The sequence below is a fragment of the Triticum dicoccoides genome, chromosome 3B, assembly GCF_002162155.2.
Source record: "Triticum dicoccoides isolate Atlit2015 ecotype Zavitan chromosome 3B, WEW_v2.0, whole genome shotgun sequence".
Classification (NCBI taxonomy): Eukaryota; Viridiplantae; Streptophyta; class Magnoliopsida; order Poales; family Poaceae; genus Triticum; species Triticum dicoccoides.
This window is the reverse complement of record NC_041385.1, coordinates 526653088-526667510: the sequence shown is the minus strand read 5'-3', so window position 1 is coordinate 526667510 and position 14423 is coordinate 526653088. Positions and strand designations below refer to the sequence as shown.

The 14423-nt window shown below is 46.0% G+C and overlaps 1 protein-coding gene across 1 annotated transcript; it reads right to left on the bottom strand.

Moving 5' to 3' along the window:
• Positions 1-9947: 9947 nt before the first annotated feature.
• Positions 9948-11579, bottom strand: LOC119276898 (probable WRKY transcription factor 65). Its single transcript, XM_037558068.1, has 2 exons — positions 10989-11579; positions 9948-10803 (listed from the first exon to the last, which is right to left on the bottom strand). Exons 1-2 carry the CDS (start codon positions 11267-11269, stop codon positions 10191-10193), a joined length of 894 nt encoding a protein of 297 aa, XP_037413965.1. The 5' UTR covers positions 11270-11579; the 3' UTR covers positions 9948-10190.
• Between the last annotated feature and the right edge of the window lie 2844 nt (positions 11580-14423).

Below are 14423 nucleotides of genomic sequence, written 5' to 3'. Positions count from 1 at the left end.
ATCGTTATTTTCTCACCTTCACAGATGATTTGAGCAGATATGGATATATCTACTTAATGAAGCATAAGTCTGAAACATTTGAAAAGTTCAAAGAATTTCAGAGTGAAGTTGAAAATCATCGTAACAAGAAAATAAAGTTTCTACGATCTGATCGTGGAGGAGAATATTTGAAGTTACGAGTTTGGTGTACATTTGAAAAACTGTGGAATAGTTTCGCAACTCACGCCCCCCGGAACACCACAGCGTAATGGTGTGTCCGAACGTCGTAATCGTACTTTACTAGATATGGTGCGATCTATGATGTCTCTTACAGATTTACCGCTATCATTTTGGGGATATGCTTTAGAGACGGCCGCATTCACGTTAAATAGGGCACCATCAAAATCCGTTGAGACGACGCCTTATGAACTATGGTTTGGCAAGAAACCAAAGTTGTCGTTTCTTAAAGTTTGGGGCTGCGATGCTTATGTGAAAAAACTTCAACCTGATAAGCTCGAACCCAAATCGGAGAAATGTGTATTCATAGGATACCCAAAGGAAACTGTTGGGTACACCTTCTATCACAGATCCGAAGGCAAAACATTTGTTGCTAAGAATGGATCATTTCTAGAGAAGGAGTTTCTCTCGAAAGAAGTGAGTGGGAGGAAAGTAGAACTTGACGAGGTAACTGTACCTGCTCCCTTAATGGAAAGTAGTTCATCACAGAAAACTGTTTCAGTGACACCTACACCAGTTAGTGAGGAAGCCAATGATAATGATCATGAAACTTCAGATCAAGATACTACTGAACTTCGTAGATCAACCAGAGTAAGATCCGCACCAGAGTGGTACGGTAATCCTGTTCTGGAGGTCATGCTACTAGATCATGATGAACCTACGAACTATGAAGAAGCGATGGTAAGCCCAGATTCCGCAAAGTGGCTAGAAGCCATGAAATCTGAGATGGGATCCATGTATGAGAACAAAGTATGGACTTTGGTTGACTTGCCCGATGATCGGCAAGCGATTGAGAATAAATGGATCTTTAAGAAGAAGACTGACGCTGATGGTAATGTTACTGTCTACAAAGCTCGACTTGTCGCAAAAGGTTTTCGGCAAGTTCAAGGAATTGACTACGATGAGACCTTCTCACCCGTAGCGATGCTTAAGTCCGTCCGAATCATGTTAGCAATTGCCGCATTTTATGATTATGAAATTTGGCAAATGGATGTCAAAACTGCATTCCTGAATGGATTCCTGGAAGAAGAGTTGTATATGATGCAACCAGAAGGTTTTGTCGATCCAAAGGGAGCTAACAAAGTGTGCAAGCTCCAGCGATCCATTTATGGACTGGTGCAAGCCTCTCGGAGTTGGAATAAACGTTTTGATAGTGTGATCAAAGCATTTGGTTTTATACAGACTTTTGGAGAAGCCTGTATTTACAAGAAAGTGAGTGGGAGCTCTGTAGCATTTCTGATATTATATGTAGATGACATATTACTGATTGGAAATGATATAGAATTTCTGGATAGCATAAAGGGATACTTGAATAAAAGTTTTTCAATGAAAGACCTCGGTGAAGCTGCTTACATATTAGGCATTAAGATCTATAAGAGACAGATCAAGACGCTTAATTGGATTTTCACAAAGCACATACCTTGACAAAATTTTGAAGAAATTCAAAATGGATCGAGCAAAGAAAGGGTTCTTGCCTGTGTTACAAAGTGTGAAATTGAGTAAGACTCAATGCCCGACCACTGTAGAAGATAGAGAGAATATGAAAGATGTTCCCTATGCATCAGCCATAGGCTCTATCATGTATGCAATGCTGTGTACCAGACCTGATGTGTGCCTTGCTATAAGTTTAGCAGGGAGGTACCAAAGTAATCCAGGAATGGATCACTGGACAGCGGTCAAGAACATCCTGAAATACCTGAAAAGGACTAAGGATATGTTTCTCGTATATGGAAGTGACAAAGAGCTCATCGTAAAAGGTTACGTTGATGCAAGCTTTGACACTGATCCGGACGATTCTAAATCGCAAACCGGATACGTGTTTACATTAAACGGTGGAGCTGTCAGTTGGTGCAGTTCTAAACAAAGCGTCGTAGCGGGATCTACATGGGAAGCGGAATACATAGCTGCTTCGGAAGCAGCAAATGAAGGAGTCTGGATGAAGGAGTTCATATCCGATCTAGGTGTCATACCTAGTGCATCGGGTCCAATGAAAATCTTTTGTGACAATACTGGTGCAATTGCCTTGGCAAAGGAATCCAGATTTCACAAAAGGACCAAACACATCAAGAGACGCTTCAACTCCATCCGGGATCTAGTCCAGGTGGGAGACATAGAGATTTGCAAGATACATACGGATCTGAATATTGCAGACCCGTTGACTAAGCCTCTTCCACGAGCAAAACATGATCAGCACCAAAGCTCCATGGGTGTTAGATTCATTACAGTGTAATCTAGATTATTGACTCTAGTGCAAGTGGGAGACTGAAGGAAATATGCCCTAGAGGCAATAATAAAGTTATTATTTATTTCCTTATAATCATGATAAATGTTTATTGTTCATGCTAGAATTGTATTTTCCGGAAACATAATACATGTGTGAATACATAGACAAACAGAGTGTCACTAGTATGCCTCTACTTCACTAGCTCGTTAATCAAAGATGGTTATGTTTCCTAACCATGAACAATGAGTTGTTATTTGATTAACGAGGTCACATCATTAGTAGAATGATCTGATTGACATGACCCATTCCATTAGCTTAGCACCTGATCGTTTAGTATGTTGCTATTGCTTTCTTCATGACTTATACATGTTCCTACGACTATGAGATTATGCAACTCCCGTTTACCGGAGGAACACTTTGGGTACTACCAAACGTCACAACGTAAATGGGTGATTATAAAGGAGTACTACAGGTGTCTCCAATGGTCGATGTTGGGTTGGCGTATTTCGAGATTAGGATTTGTCACTCCGATTGTCGGAGAGGTATCTCTGGGCCATCTCGGTAATACACATCACATAAGCCTTGCAAGCATTACAACTAATATGTTAGTTGTGAGATGATGTATTACGGAACGAGTAAAGAGACTTGCCGTTAACGAGATTGAACTAGGTATTGGATACCGACGATCGAATCTCGGGCAAGTAACATACCGATGACAAAGGGAACAACGTATGTTGTTATGCGGTCTGACCGATAAAGATCTTCGTAGAATATGTAGGAGCCAATATGGGCATCCAGGTCCCGCTATTGGTTATTGACCAGAGACATGTCTCGGTCATGTCTACATTGTTCTCGAACCCGTAGGGTCCGCACGCTTAAGGTTACGATGACAGTTATATTATGAGTTTATGCATTTTGATGTACCGAAGGTTGTTCGGAGTCCCGGATGTGATCACGGACATGACGAGGAGTCTCGAAATGGTCCAGACGTAAAGATTGATATATTGGAAGCCTATGTTTGGACATCGGAAGTGTTCCGGGTGAAATCGGGATTTTACCGGGTTACCGGGAGGTTACCGGAACCCCCCGGGAGCCATATGGGCCATCATGGGCCTTAGTGGAAAGGAGAAAGGGGCAGCCCAAGGTGGCTGCGCCTCTTTCCCCTCCCCTAGTCCTATTAGGACTAGGAGAAGGTGGCCGGCCCCCCTCTCTCCCTTCCCCTTCGAGGAATCCTAGTTGGACTAGGATTGGGGGGAGGAATCCTACTCCCAGAGGGAGTAGGACTCTCCTGCGCCTCCCTCTTTGGCCGGCCAGCCTCCCCTCCTCTCCTCCTTTATATACGGAGGCAGGGGCACCTCTAAACACACAAGTTGACACAAGTTGATCCACGTGATCGATTCCTTAGCCGTGTGCGGTGCCCCCTGCCACCATATTCCTCGATAATACTGTAGCGGAGTTTAGGCGAAGCCCTGCTGCTGTAGTTCATCAAGATCGTCACCACGCCGTTGTGCCGACGAAACTCTTCCCCGACACTTTGCTGGATCGGAGTCCGGGGATCGTCATCGAGCTGAACGTGTGCTCGAACTCGGAGGTGCCGTAGTTTCGGTGCTTGATCGGTTGGATCGTGAAGACGTACGACTACTTCCTCTACGTCGTGTCATTGCTTCCGCAGTCGGTCTGCGTTGGGTACGTAGACAACACTCTCCTCTCGTTGCTATGCATCACATGATCCTGTGTGCGCGTAGGAAAATTTTTGAAATTACTACGAAACCCAACATCCGTCACATGTCCGCCCCGACGCAAACCCGGCTCAAAAATGGGCCGAGAATGGGTCGCCCGCGGACGAAAAGCGGACGCGCGTCCGTTTAAGTCGGCGCGTTGGGCCGCCTTTTCTGTCCGTGTCGACCCAAACGGACAGCGACGGACGAAATGGGTCATCCCATTGGAGTTGCTCTAACCACCCCACCCTCCACATTTCAATGGTCCAATAGGATAATAAAGCTATATGAATCTGGAGAGAAAATCAAGGAGCTTTCCTCGAGAGGCCTTGTAAAACCGTACGTGCGTATGTTGCTGAGGGGACTAATAATCCTGGACGGAGGTAGTAGGCGAGGATGCATGTGGAGCTTAAATGGGCTGCAGATAATGTATCCGCAGTCCATTTTGCACATGTTCATTTATTTCTAGAAATTTGTAGATAGTATTTAAATTATAATCCCAGTAATAAAAATAAAGTTTAAATATTGATGTGGTAAAATACTGTACATACAACGAAATAACTTACATTTTAAATTATTAATGTATATTTTAAAATATTGACATATTTACAATTATATTTATGAATTATAATACATAATTTTCACATTTATAATCATAAAATTATTTTCAAGTTTAAATTTTAAAATATTATTTTAATTATACAAACATTTCAATAAATGCACACACATTTGTATAGTCTAATGTTTGTATAATTTAAAATATTTATAATTTACAATAAACTGTTGATATGAATATTCAATCTTGAATAATATTTAATTTAATTTTCTTGAAAATAAGTCATGAGTAAAAAATATAGACAAGAGAATATTCATAAATACTTAGTAATTTTTGTACTCATCATTTTGTATAATTTAAACATAAGGAACTAATGTACTCCCTCCGTCCTAAATTTTTTGTCTTACATTTGTCTAGATACAGATGTATCAAGTCATGTTTTAGTATTAGATACATCCGTATTTAGACAAATCTAAGACAAGAATTTTGGGACGGAGGGAATATAATTTTTTTGGATTCATTAAAATTAGTTATTTAATAAGCATTTTATTTAGATTTTTTGTTTATTAATCACCGCTTGTATAAGGAACTAGTGTATAAGGAACTAGTCTATATTAACTAACTATTTTTTATCACACACATGTTTTTATTTAGATTTTTTGTTTATTAATCACCGCTTGTATGTATAATATTTTTGACACACAAATATTTGAACATCATTTTATTACTTACATTTTATAAAGTTTTTAAAAAAAATCTTAAGTGTTTTTATTTTAAAAAATCATTACTTATGTTTTACTAAATGTGTTTTATGATAATACATGGTTTATATTAAAATGTTTTTATTAGAATATAATTAGAACATATTGTTTTTTATTTGAACATAATTATAGTTATATTCTGTATGTAATAATATTGTTACACACAAATATTAGAACATAATTATAGAAACTTGGAGCTTCTCTACCACGTACTAGTACTAGTATACCAAATACTTGAAGCCAAGATCAGAAGACCACCACAACAACAACATTACATCATAAACGAACCATAAAGCATTGGCGATTCCTGGATAAGGGGGTCCTCGGACAGTCGGACTATGTACTTGTGCTGGACTGTTGGACTATGAAGATACAAGATTGAAGACTTCATCCCGTGGCCGGGTGGGACTCTTCTTTGCGTGGAAGGCAAGCTTGGCAATTTCGATATGTAGATTTCCTTCTCTGTAACCGACTCTGTGTAACCCTAGCCCCCTCCGGTGTCTATATAAACCGGAGGGTTTAGTCCGTAGGAAAAAACAACAATCATAATCATAGGCTAGCTTCTAGGGTTTAGCCTTTACGATCTCGTGGTAGATCAACTCTTGTAATACTCATATCATCAAGATCAGTCAAGCAGGAAGTAGCGTATTACCTCCATAGAGAGTGCCCAAACCTGGGTAAACATCGTGTCCCCCGCCTTCTGTTACCATTAGCCTTAGACGCATAGTTTGGGACCCCTACCCGAAATCCGCCGGTTTTGACACCGACAGGCCCGCCGTGGGAAGAAGAGGATAAGGGCCATTGAGGCCCGTATCACGGCGGAAATGGCGGCGGCGGAGGCGGCTGATGCGGCGGCGCGGGCGGCCGTAGAGGAAGAAGCTATTCGTGCCCGCATTGTGAAGAAACAGCAGCGGAGGAACACGCGTGCCTTTGCTCGAGAGAAGAATCGGGCGGTCCTTGCCATGTCTGGACTGCCACCAAAGGAGGAGAAGGCGGACAGTGACGGTGAGGACAACTCCGGCGACGAGCAGATCCGGCTCGATCCGTACTGCGTCTTCGACCGGTAGTTCCGCGAGAAGGACGGCAAGGGCGTCGGGAAAGGCAAGGGCAGCGTGGATGAACTCGACCATAGCCAAACATGCCAAATTTTGATATTCCGATGGCAATGCTTAGTTAGTAGTGATAGACTAGCTAGACGACATGTGTGCATCGACGTAGTTGCATGCGTTTGTATGGATTTGAGATATGATAATTGAGATGTTCGAATATGGATTACACTATTTGAATGGTGCCCGTCAGTGTTCATGAACACGCACGTGGGCGTTTGAGGGACCGGATTTGCCCATGACTGTGGTAGATGCTCTAAGGGCGCTCTGGTGCATTGCTGGGCAAATCTCCTTTGGCAGTGGCCGGTGTATCGCCACCTTGCGCGGGTGCGAACACTGCCAAGGAAGACTAGACCGGTAATGCATGAGCCCTACTCCATCATCATCATCTTGTGCCCACACTCCTGACTTCTGGTACGCCTTATTTAGCACAGGCTTCTGCACTTGTTTCTCGGTGAATTGGTCTGTGAACCTTCAGGTCTTCGCCTTCCCTACTTATAGATGCACACACGGTCCTGGACACACGCTACAGTGCGTAGGATGAATATTTTCTTTAGCAAAGTATAAGGGTTGGGAAGCCCCTGTCTGGCTGTCCCGGACGATGACATATGGAATCGGCATTTTTTCGATCCGACCGTAATATCCAGTAGCTCCTTCTCCCTCCCAAACATGCCCTTGACTGGTTGATCGTTCTGTATGATCGGGTTGACGTGTCTGCTGTGGTTAAGCCGGCCACAACTGATCAATCGTTCCTACGATCTTACCAAATCTCTCTGAATATTCCTGACATGCGGCATGTGGCATATGCCGCAGATATATGCTACTGGTAAAAAAGAGCTTGAGAAGCATGCATGAAATCTGAACATGTCGACCCGAACAACTTGTGAGTTTGCTCGCAACAAGTCCTCGCTCTTTCGTCTCAAAAAGTGGACGCATATCCACTTCTTGGCTACTCGCATATGCAAGGGTGCACGTGCTCTGTTGCAGTCAGGGCCGAAAGGCGAAGGATGAGCAGTAGCAGGCCGGGAAGATCCTGCGGAATGTGCCCTGCCTTAGCTAAGCTGCCAGTCAGGTTGAGAGTCGAGCTGTGAGCGATCTGATGGATCGTATCTGAAGGAAGCAGAGCAGCAGAGAAAGCCGCGTACGCCGAGGAGAAACGAAAGCTCTCTTGCTTTTGCTTTTGGAGGGAGGGAATAGAGGCCAAAGGGAGCATGCATTCCATTCCGGAGGCAGATTATTCCACCAGAGAATAGATGTCCCGATCGATCGCCATCAAAGAAGAAGGAAGCTCCTTCCGAATAGTCCCCCGATTTGAGAATATGCCGCGCATGATCCATTTCTCGAGGCCGTTCATGCGCTAGTATATATGCCCTCGCCTCCGATCAGCACAAACAGCGGCAGCGGCAGCAATGCGGGGGACCGTGAATTACAGGGCAATTCTCCTTTGGCACCGGTAACGCAAGGCAGCATGCATGCATGCATGCTCTTTCTGGTGACCATGCTGATTAGCCGTGCACCTAGGCCCTAGCTTAGCTTGTGCCAAAGGAGAATTGCCCTGCGATTTTGCGGGCGCGGAATTGGCAATTCCTTGTGCTGCTGCTGCTGCTTTCTTCAGAGAGAGGCCTGCCAGCTCTGCACGTACAGGTTCTTGGTTTGCTTCCACTTTGCTCGCTCGCCGGCCGTCGCTGGGTTTCACTGTCCTGAGCAGTTGTAATTTGTTTGTGGCTTTGTGGCTTTGTGGCTTTGTGCTACGCAGAAGCAGAATTGCAGTTCCAGTTGCTGCCGTGCCGTGCGGATGCATGCATTCAGCAGATCGAGGCCTTCACCCCAAGGGTGTGGACGGCGATGCTGGTCCGTCGTCAACCTTTTCCGTGTCGCTCGCAGCCTAGCCAGTCGAGGTAGACGTCGAGATCAGATCTGGCCTTATAAAAGCAGCCACTTGGCTGTGCCCTAGCCGCGTTTACTTGGGATTGTTTGTTAAACCCCTCGTGCGCGCCCGCGTTGCGTGCTGCGATGCCACTCTCTCGCCCGATGTTTCTTTCGCATGAAGCAAATATCCAAGCATATTTTTTTGAACACAAATATCCAAGCATACTACTGTAGCGCATAGTAACACCTCACCAGGTAACCCTTTTTTTTTTTTTTTGCTACTCTCTCACCAGGTAACCCTGGCCGGCTGCATACCTGGTCAATCCATATCTAATCGAATAGGTAGCTGGGCACGCTACGGTCGACGACGTGTACATCGGGAGAGGCCGGCCGGGAGTCAACCAATATGTATAGGAGTGCAAGTTGGTGCCAAATGTTCGTTGCGATGCCAAACCGCAGAGAAAAGTTGAGGCGTCGGTTCATACTATGCCATGCGGTGCCAGACGTGAAATTAGCCCATCATTCTTTTCTTTCTTCCTGTTTTGTGAGGTTGCGTGCGAACCCTTTACCTTGAAGCTACCTAGCTAGTACTCCCTCGCTTCCAAAATATTTGAAGTTTAGGTTTTGGCCTCCTATGATTTTAAGGATTTTCGTAGGAATTTTGGAGGATTGTGATCCTTACAATTTGTTTTCTATGTTGGTTATTTGATTCTTATGAATGAATCATATATGAATTTTTCCTAAGGATTTCTTTGTCCTACTTTCCATATAGTATAGGATTTCTAGCATCTAATCAAACTTCTTTGAAACAATCTTTTGTTTTTCTATGATGCAATCAAACAACCCAAAATCATGTAGGATTGAGATGACCATGGCATTCTAATCCTATGTTTTTCCTATTCCAGCATTTTTAGAGTCATGTGAATCAAAGAGGCCCTTATTTTAAGCCAAACTTTTTTAGTTTCAAAAGTCTATAGAAAATATACCGATATATAAGATACTCCCTCCGTCCGAAAATACTTGTCGGGAAAATGCATAAAAATGAATGTATCTAGAACTAAAATACATCTAGATACATCCATTCCTCCGACGAGTATTTCCGGACGGAGGGAGTATTAAATTAGTTCCAATGGATTGATCATATAGTACATTTGCATGCTCTATACATTAGATTTTGTGCATATTAACAAAGTTTTCTACAAACTTGATTAAACCTAAGGAAGTTTGCCTTAATTAGGACAAACCTAAAACTTTAAATATTTTGAAATGGAGGCAGTAGGATTCAGAGTGCTTGACAAGTAATTGCTGAGATAGAAAGATTTCCACCGCCATGAAGAAGTCAAGCCTATCCTCTTCATGCGTCATGACAATGACCTTGACCTAGGCAATGTACAATGTACTAGCAGTGCAAAAGTTGAAGATCTTCTAATGCTCACTACTTTTTTATTTGTATGTATCTACCGGCGACCGGAGTATAGAATACCACTACAAGACAAATGATTCAACCAAACCATTGACAAAAGGGGCTTGTATCCCTCTCGATCTCTCGTCCAATCAATATGTTCAATGGTAATGTCTCAGATTCTTCTCTGTGCTAATGTATGAGTAAAAGAAGGTACACCAAAAGAAGGTGAGAAAACTAATTAACCAACAAAAGCGCAAGAGAACATGAAACTAAAACTGCAATTTTGTCTGCTCGATCTTATTGGAGACCTGTCCCACATGTCAGACATGACATGCTCACGTCATGGCTGTGCCCTCCGCCGGCTGCTCGACCTTGACCCCTCCCGCCATTGCCGCCAGGCCGTCGCGGGCATGCCGCCGGAACACCATGGCGCACTCCGGCAGCTCGCCGAGCCCCGCGAACATTGCGTCGTCTTCTTCGCCCCCTTCCCCGCCGACGGCCTCGCCGCCGAACTCGCCGGGAAGGAGCGCGGCCGTGTCGACCTCGACCACCGCTTTGCCGAAGAACATGGGCCCGTACAGCAGCATGTCGTCGGCCGCCTCGACTTCGGAGGGCGACGTCGACGAGGTGACGGACACGACGTCGTAGAGCCACCGGAAATCGTCGTGCACCTCGATGGCCGGCGCCGGGCTCGCGGTGACTAGGCCGCCGGCAACGTTGGCGGTTCCATGGTGCGTACCGTCAGATTTCGCTGGCTCGGGCGACGGGAGCGGCCGCTCCTTGTTGGGTTTCGGTGTCGGGGTCGGGCGGCTCTGCGCCCTCGCCACCGTGCTGGAGTGGTTGTGCTCGTAGGAGTAGGTGATGAGCACCGTGTCCGGGTCGGCCTGGCTCCTCTCCACCTGCTTCCTCGCCGGGCACCCCTTGGAGCTACTGCACCTGTAGTAAGCCCTGCTCGCAATTGAACACCAAACGAAGATCAGCAAACCTCGCCATGCATATGGACTCAATCGAAGAGCGCAAGACCATATCACAGGAAGCAAACTGTAATCCATTGAATGCCGTCCCAATCCAGGCCAAACTCCGAGTTAATTGCAGAGTTATGGTGACTTAAATTAGGTCGTACATGAACGTACCTTGGGAAGGGTGAGCCCTTGATGGGCTTCTGGCCGTACTTCCGCCACGCCCACGAGTCTGTCGGCGTGTTGCCCTCTCCGACGCCCTTGGGCCGCGGGACGTTCCAATCGGCGAGAGGCACGGTCACCACTCGCTTCTGCAACGACCGCCTCCTCCCGCTAGTCGACGGCACCGCCGGTGGCGAAGGCGACCCCGGGCTGTTGCAGTCCGCCGAAACGCCGTCCCCGCTGGCCTTCTGCTCGCCACCGGACACCGCCCCGTCGCTCCACTCGCCGTCCATGCAACAAGATCTGACAAGCACAAGCTAGCAGACGGTGGAGCTGTCAACCGCAATCGACCGATCGGAAATGGAGGAGGAAGCAGCGAGCGGGGGCCGGAGGGGGTAGTATACTCCTTGGATCGATGCCACCGGCTACAGAGACAAGCCGGCGATCCGCCGGATATAAAGAAACCGGGAGGTGGGCTGTGCGAGTGAACTAAACAAACACGAGGCCGTGTGTGTGCGCCTCTATCATGTGCCGTCGTGACGCTGCGGCGCTGTTCGAATTCGTGCGATAGGGTGGGGGATGGCCGTGGCCGGGGACGGGGACGTGGGGTTGTGGGCGCGCACGCTGCGACGGACGGGGGATTTTTAAACAAAAAGGGACAGGCTTGGCTTGAGAATATGATCCAGCGTGTGACGGCGACGCCTCCCCAACTATCTCATCTCATGCACTAACCTCTGCGTCCATCGGTGCCATCATCATCTCATCTATCAGTCAGCTGTCCCTTCGATCTCAATTACGCATCCGTCGACCGGCGAGTAGACGAGGAGTAGCAGTTTTTAGAATATATGTACGTGCAGGGGTGGTTGAAAGGATAATCGCGGGAGTTTTTTTAGACTTGAAGAGCTTTCTTGACGATGTCTCGTAGTAGAATTTTCAGCTACATGGCCATCAGTAAAGGGCATGGTAATTCTGGTACAGACCTGGTGTTCTCATTTTGCTTGGAGGAGAAACAATGATGTCTGCGATTTCAGATAATCATAATTATACTGTCTAGAACTCTAGATTAGTCTGTACTGTCATGCTTGATACAGTTGTAAACCGCGTGCAAACCAATCACCGCGTTACGGCCAGATTGTGCGCTCGATCGATCGACCGTGCATGCCATGATGCAAACTTTAATGGATTATTCGAACCCGTTCAGCCATCGCATCACCATCCCAATTTTCTGCTGCTTTGTTTCTTTGTTTAATCCTCGGATGCATGTCCTCAACTTCTCATCGATCTCGACTTGTTCCCACTCCGGTCTCAATTATGAGGCGCATGGCATCACCGCATCGCGCGGCGCCTGATTCATGCAATATAAAACTGCCACAAGGTTTGACAAAAGCTTAACAGATCGATTAGGTTATCCCTGAAATCGCTGTGCTGCTAACTAGCTGTAGTTCATACGTTGCCACGCGGAAACGGCTGTTGCTGCAATAGAAAAGGAGACTGCAGATGGAAGATTCTGACATTTTGTCAAGACCATTTGAGCAGTTCACACCGCTCCCACTGTGTGGTGGTTTGGCTCTGTGTGTGGTGTAGTGTTCCCTCAGCTGGTTCGAGGTAGACGACGATGCTGGTACGGACAATGGTCTTGCATGTTTGGATTTAGTGCTCTGCATCTATACTAGTATCACTTGCAGATGGGTCGGACAAAGCAGCAGTTCAGCAGAACTGGCAGTAGCTGAGAAAAGTTTATTAAGCCCGGTAGGAGCACCTCCAACCCGCCGATCCATTTTGTCTATGTGTGTTCTTTTGGATCCCCACGGACAGAAAAATCGGTCCAACCCGCCGGCCCAAATGAACGCGCTTCCGCATTTCGTCCGTTTACCGACCTATTCTCGGCCCAAATTTGAGCCTCATTTGCGTCCGCGCGGATACAAAACGAAGAGACCTCCTCTTCAGCGCCTTAAGAGCCGGTTCTCTTACCAGGCGCTCGCTGCAGCCTCGCGTGGGCCGGCCCAGCTAGCACGCTCGATCCTTTCCTTTCGTTCGCAGTTGTGCGTTTCCTTCGTTCGTTCCTTTTTTTTCGGTGTTCGTTCCTTCCTTCACAAAACTGAAAAGACAAATGGATCTGAAATTTACGAAGTTGAAAGCAGTTCAAAAAATTTGATAAAGTTCATCAATTCTAAAAATGGCTCATCAATTTTGACACAAATTTCACAATATTTGAAAAAAGCTCATCGAATTTGAAAACAAAATTTCATTTGATTTGAAAAAAGTTCACTGGATTTCAAAAAAGTTCATCGAATTTGAAAAGACTTCAACGGATTTGAGAAAAAAGTTCAACGGATTTGAAACAAAAAATTCATCGAATTGGAAAAAAAGTTCATTCGATTTGAAAAAAGTTCACTAGATTTGAAAAAAGTTTATCGAATTTGAAAAGAGTTCAACGGATTTGAGAAAAAAGTTCATCCGATTTGAAACAGAAAGTTCAACAAATTTGAAAAATAGTTCAACAAATTTGAAAAAAATTCACCGAATTTGGAAAAAGTTCATCGAGATTGAAAAAAGTTCTTCAAATTTGGAAAAAAAATATTGATTTTGCAGGAAAAAATCATGAAGAAAAAGGGTTTCTGGAACTTGAAAAAGGACAGAAAAAGAAAACAAACAGATGATAGAACGAAAGGAGAAAAGCATGTATTAAAATTCAACAAAAGAAGTGGTCTGGTGGTTGACGCATCGTGCTCTTAGCACGCTCGTCGTGAGATAGAATCCCGTCTCCCGCACAATTTTTGCTCTTTAGAAACAGAGAAAGAAAAACAAACGGGCCGGCCCAAACGCGATGAGGGGGTATGCGCCCGTTAGTAAAATGACAGCCAAAACGGACGCGCGCCTACTCCTTTCCTTGGCCTGCTAATCGGTGGCACATTGGCCATTGTCTTTCACCTCCATCGATAGCAAGCCCTTGCCCGCCCTACCCCGTCACCGCCGCAGCCCAGTTCCGGTGTCTCTGCCAGCCGTCCGCGCCCACACACCTTCCTCGCACACCGCCACCTCCCACGTCGCTGCCACCATCACCTCGCCGCCAGGCCACCGTTGCTTCCCACCACCCCACCTCAACGTCGCCGCGAGCACGAAGTCGCCCCCTGAGAACCTGGCCAGCTCGTTCGTCTGACGCCGCCACGCTCATCTGACATCGCTGTGTTCCTCGGATGCCGCCAGACCAGCTACCTGGTCCAGGGGAGGCGCGCGTCTCTTCGCCGGCCAGCTTCTTCGACGACGCCCGCAAGCTGTTCGACAGTTTGCCCCCAAGGTACAAATGGACTCCGCCGACGAGTTCTTTTTCCACAATTTTTTCTGCGACTTCGACGATTCTTCATCTGATGATGAGAAGATGGCGGCTGCCGTGTTGGTCCATGACCACCTTAATAGGCAGCGGTCATTGTTCTGGGGCTTGATCCC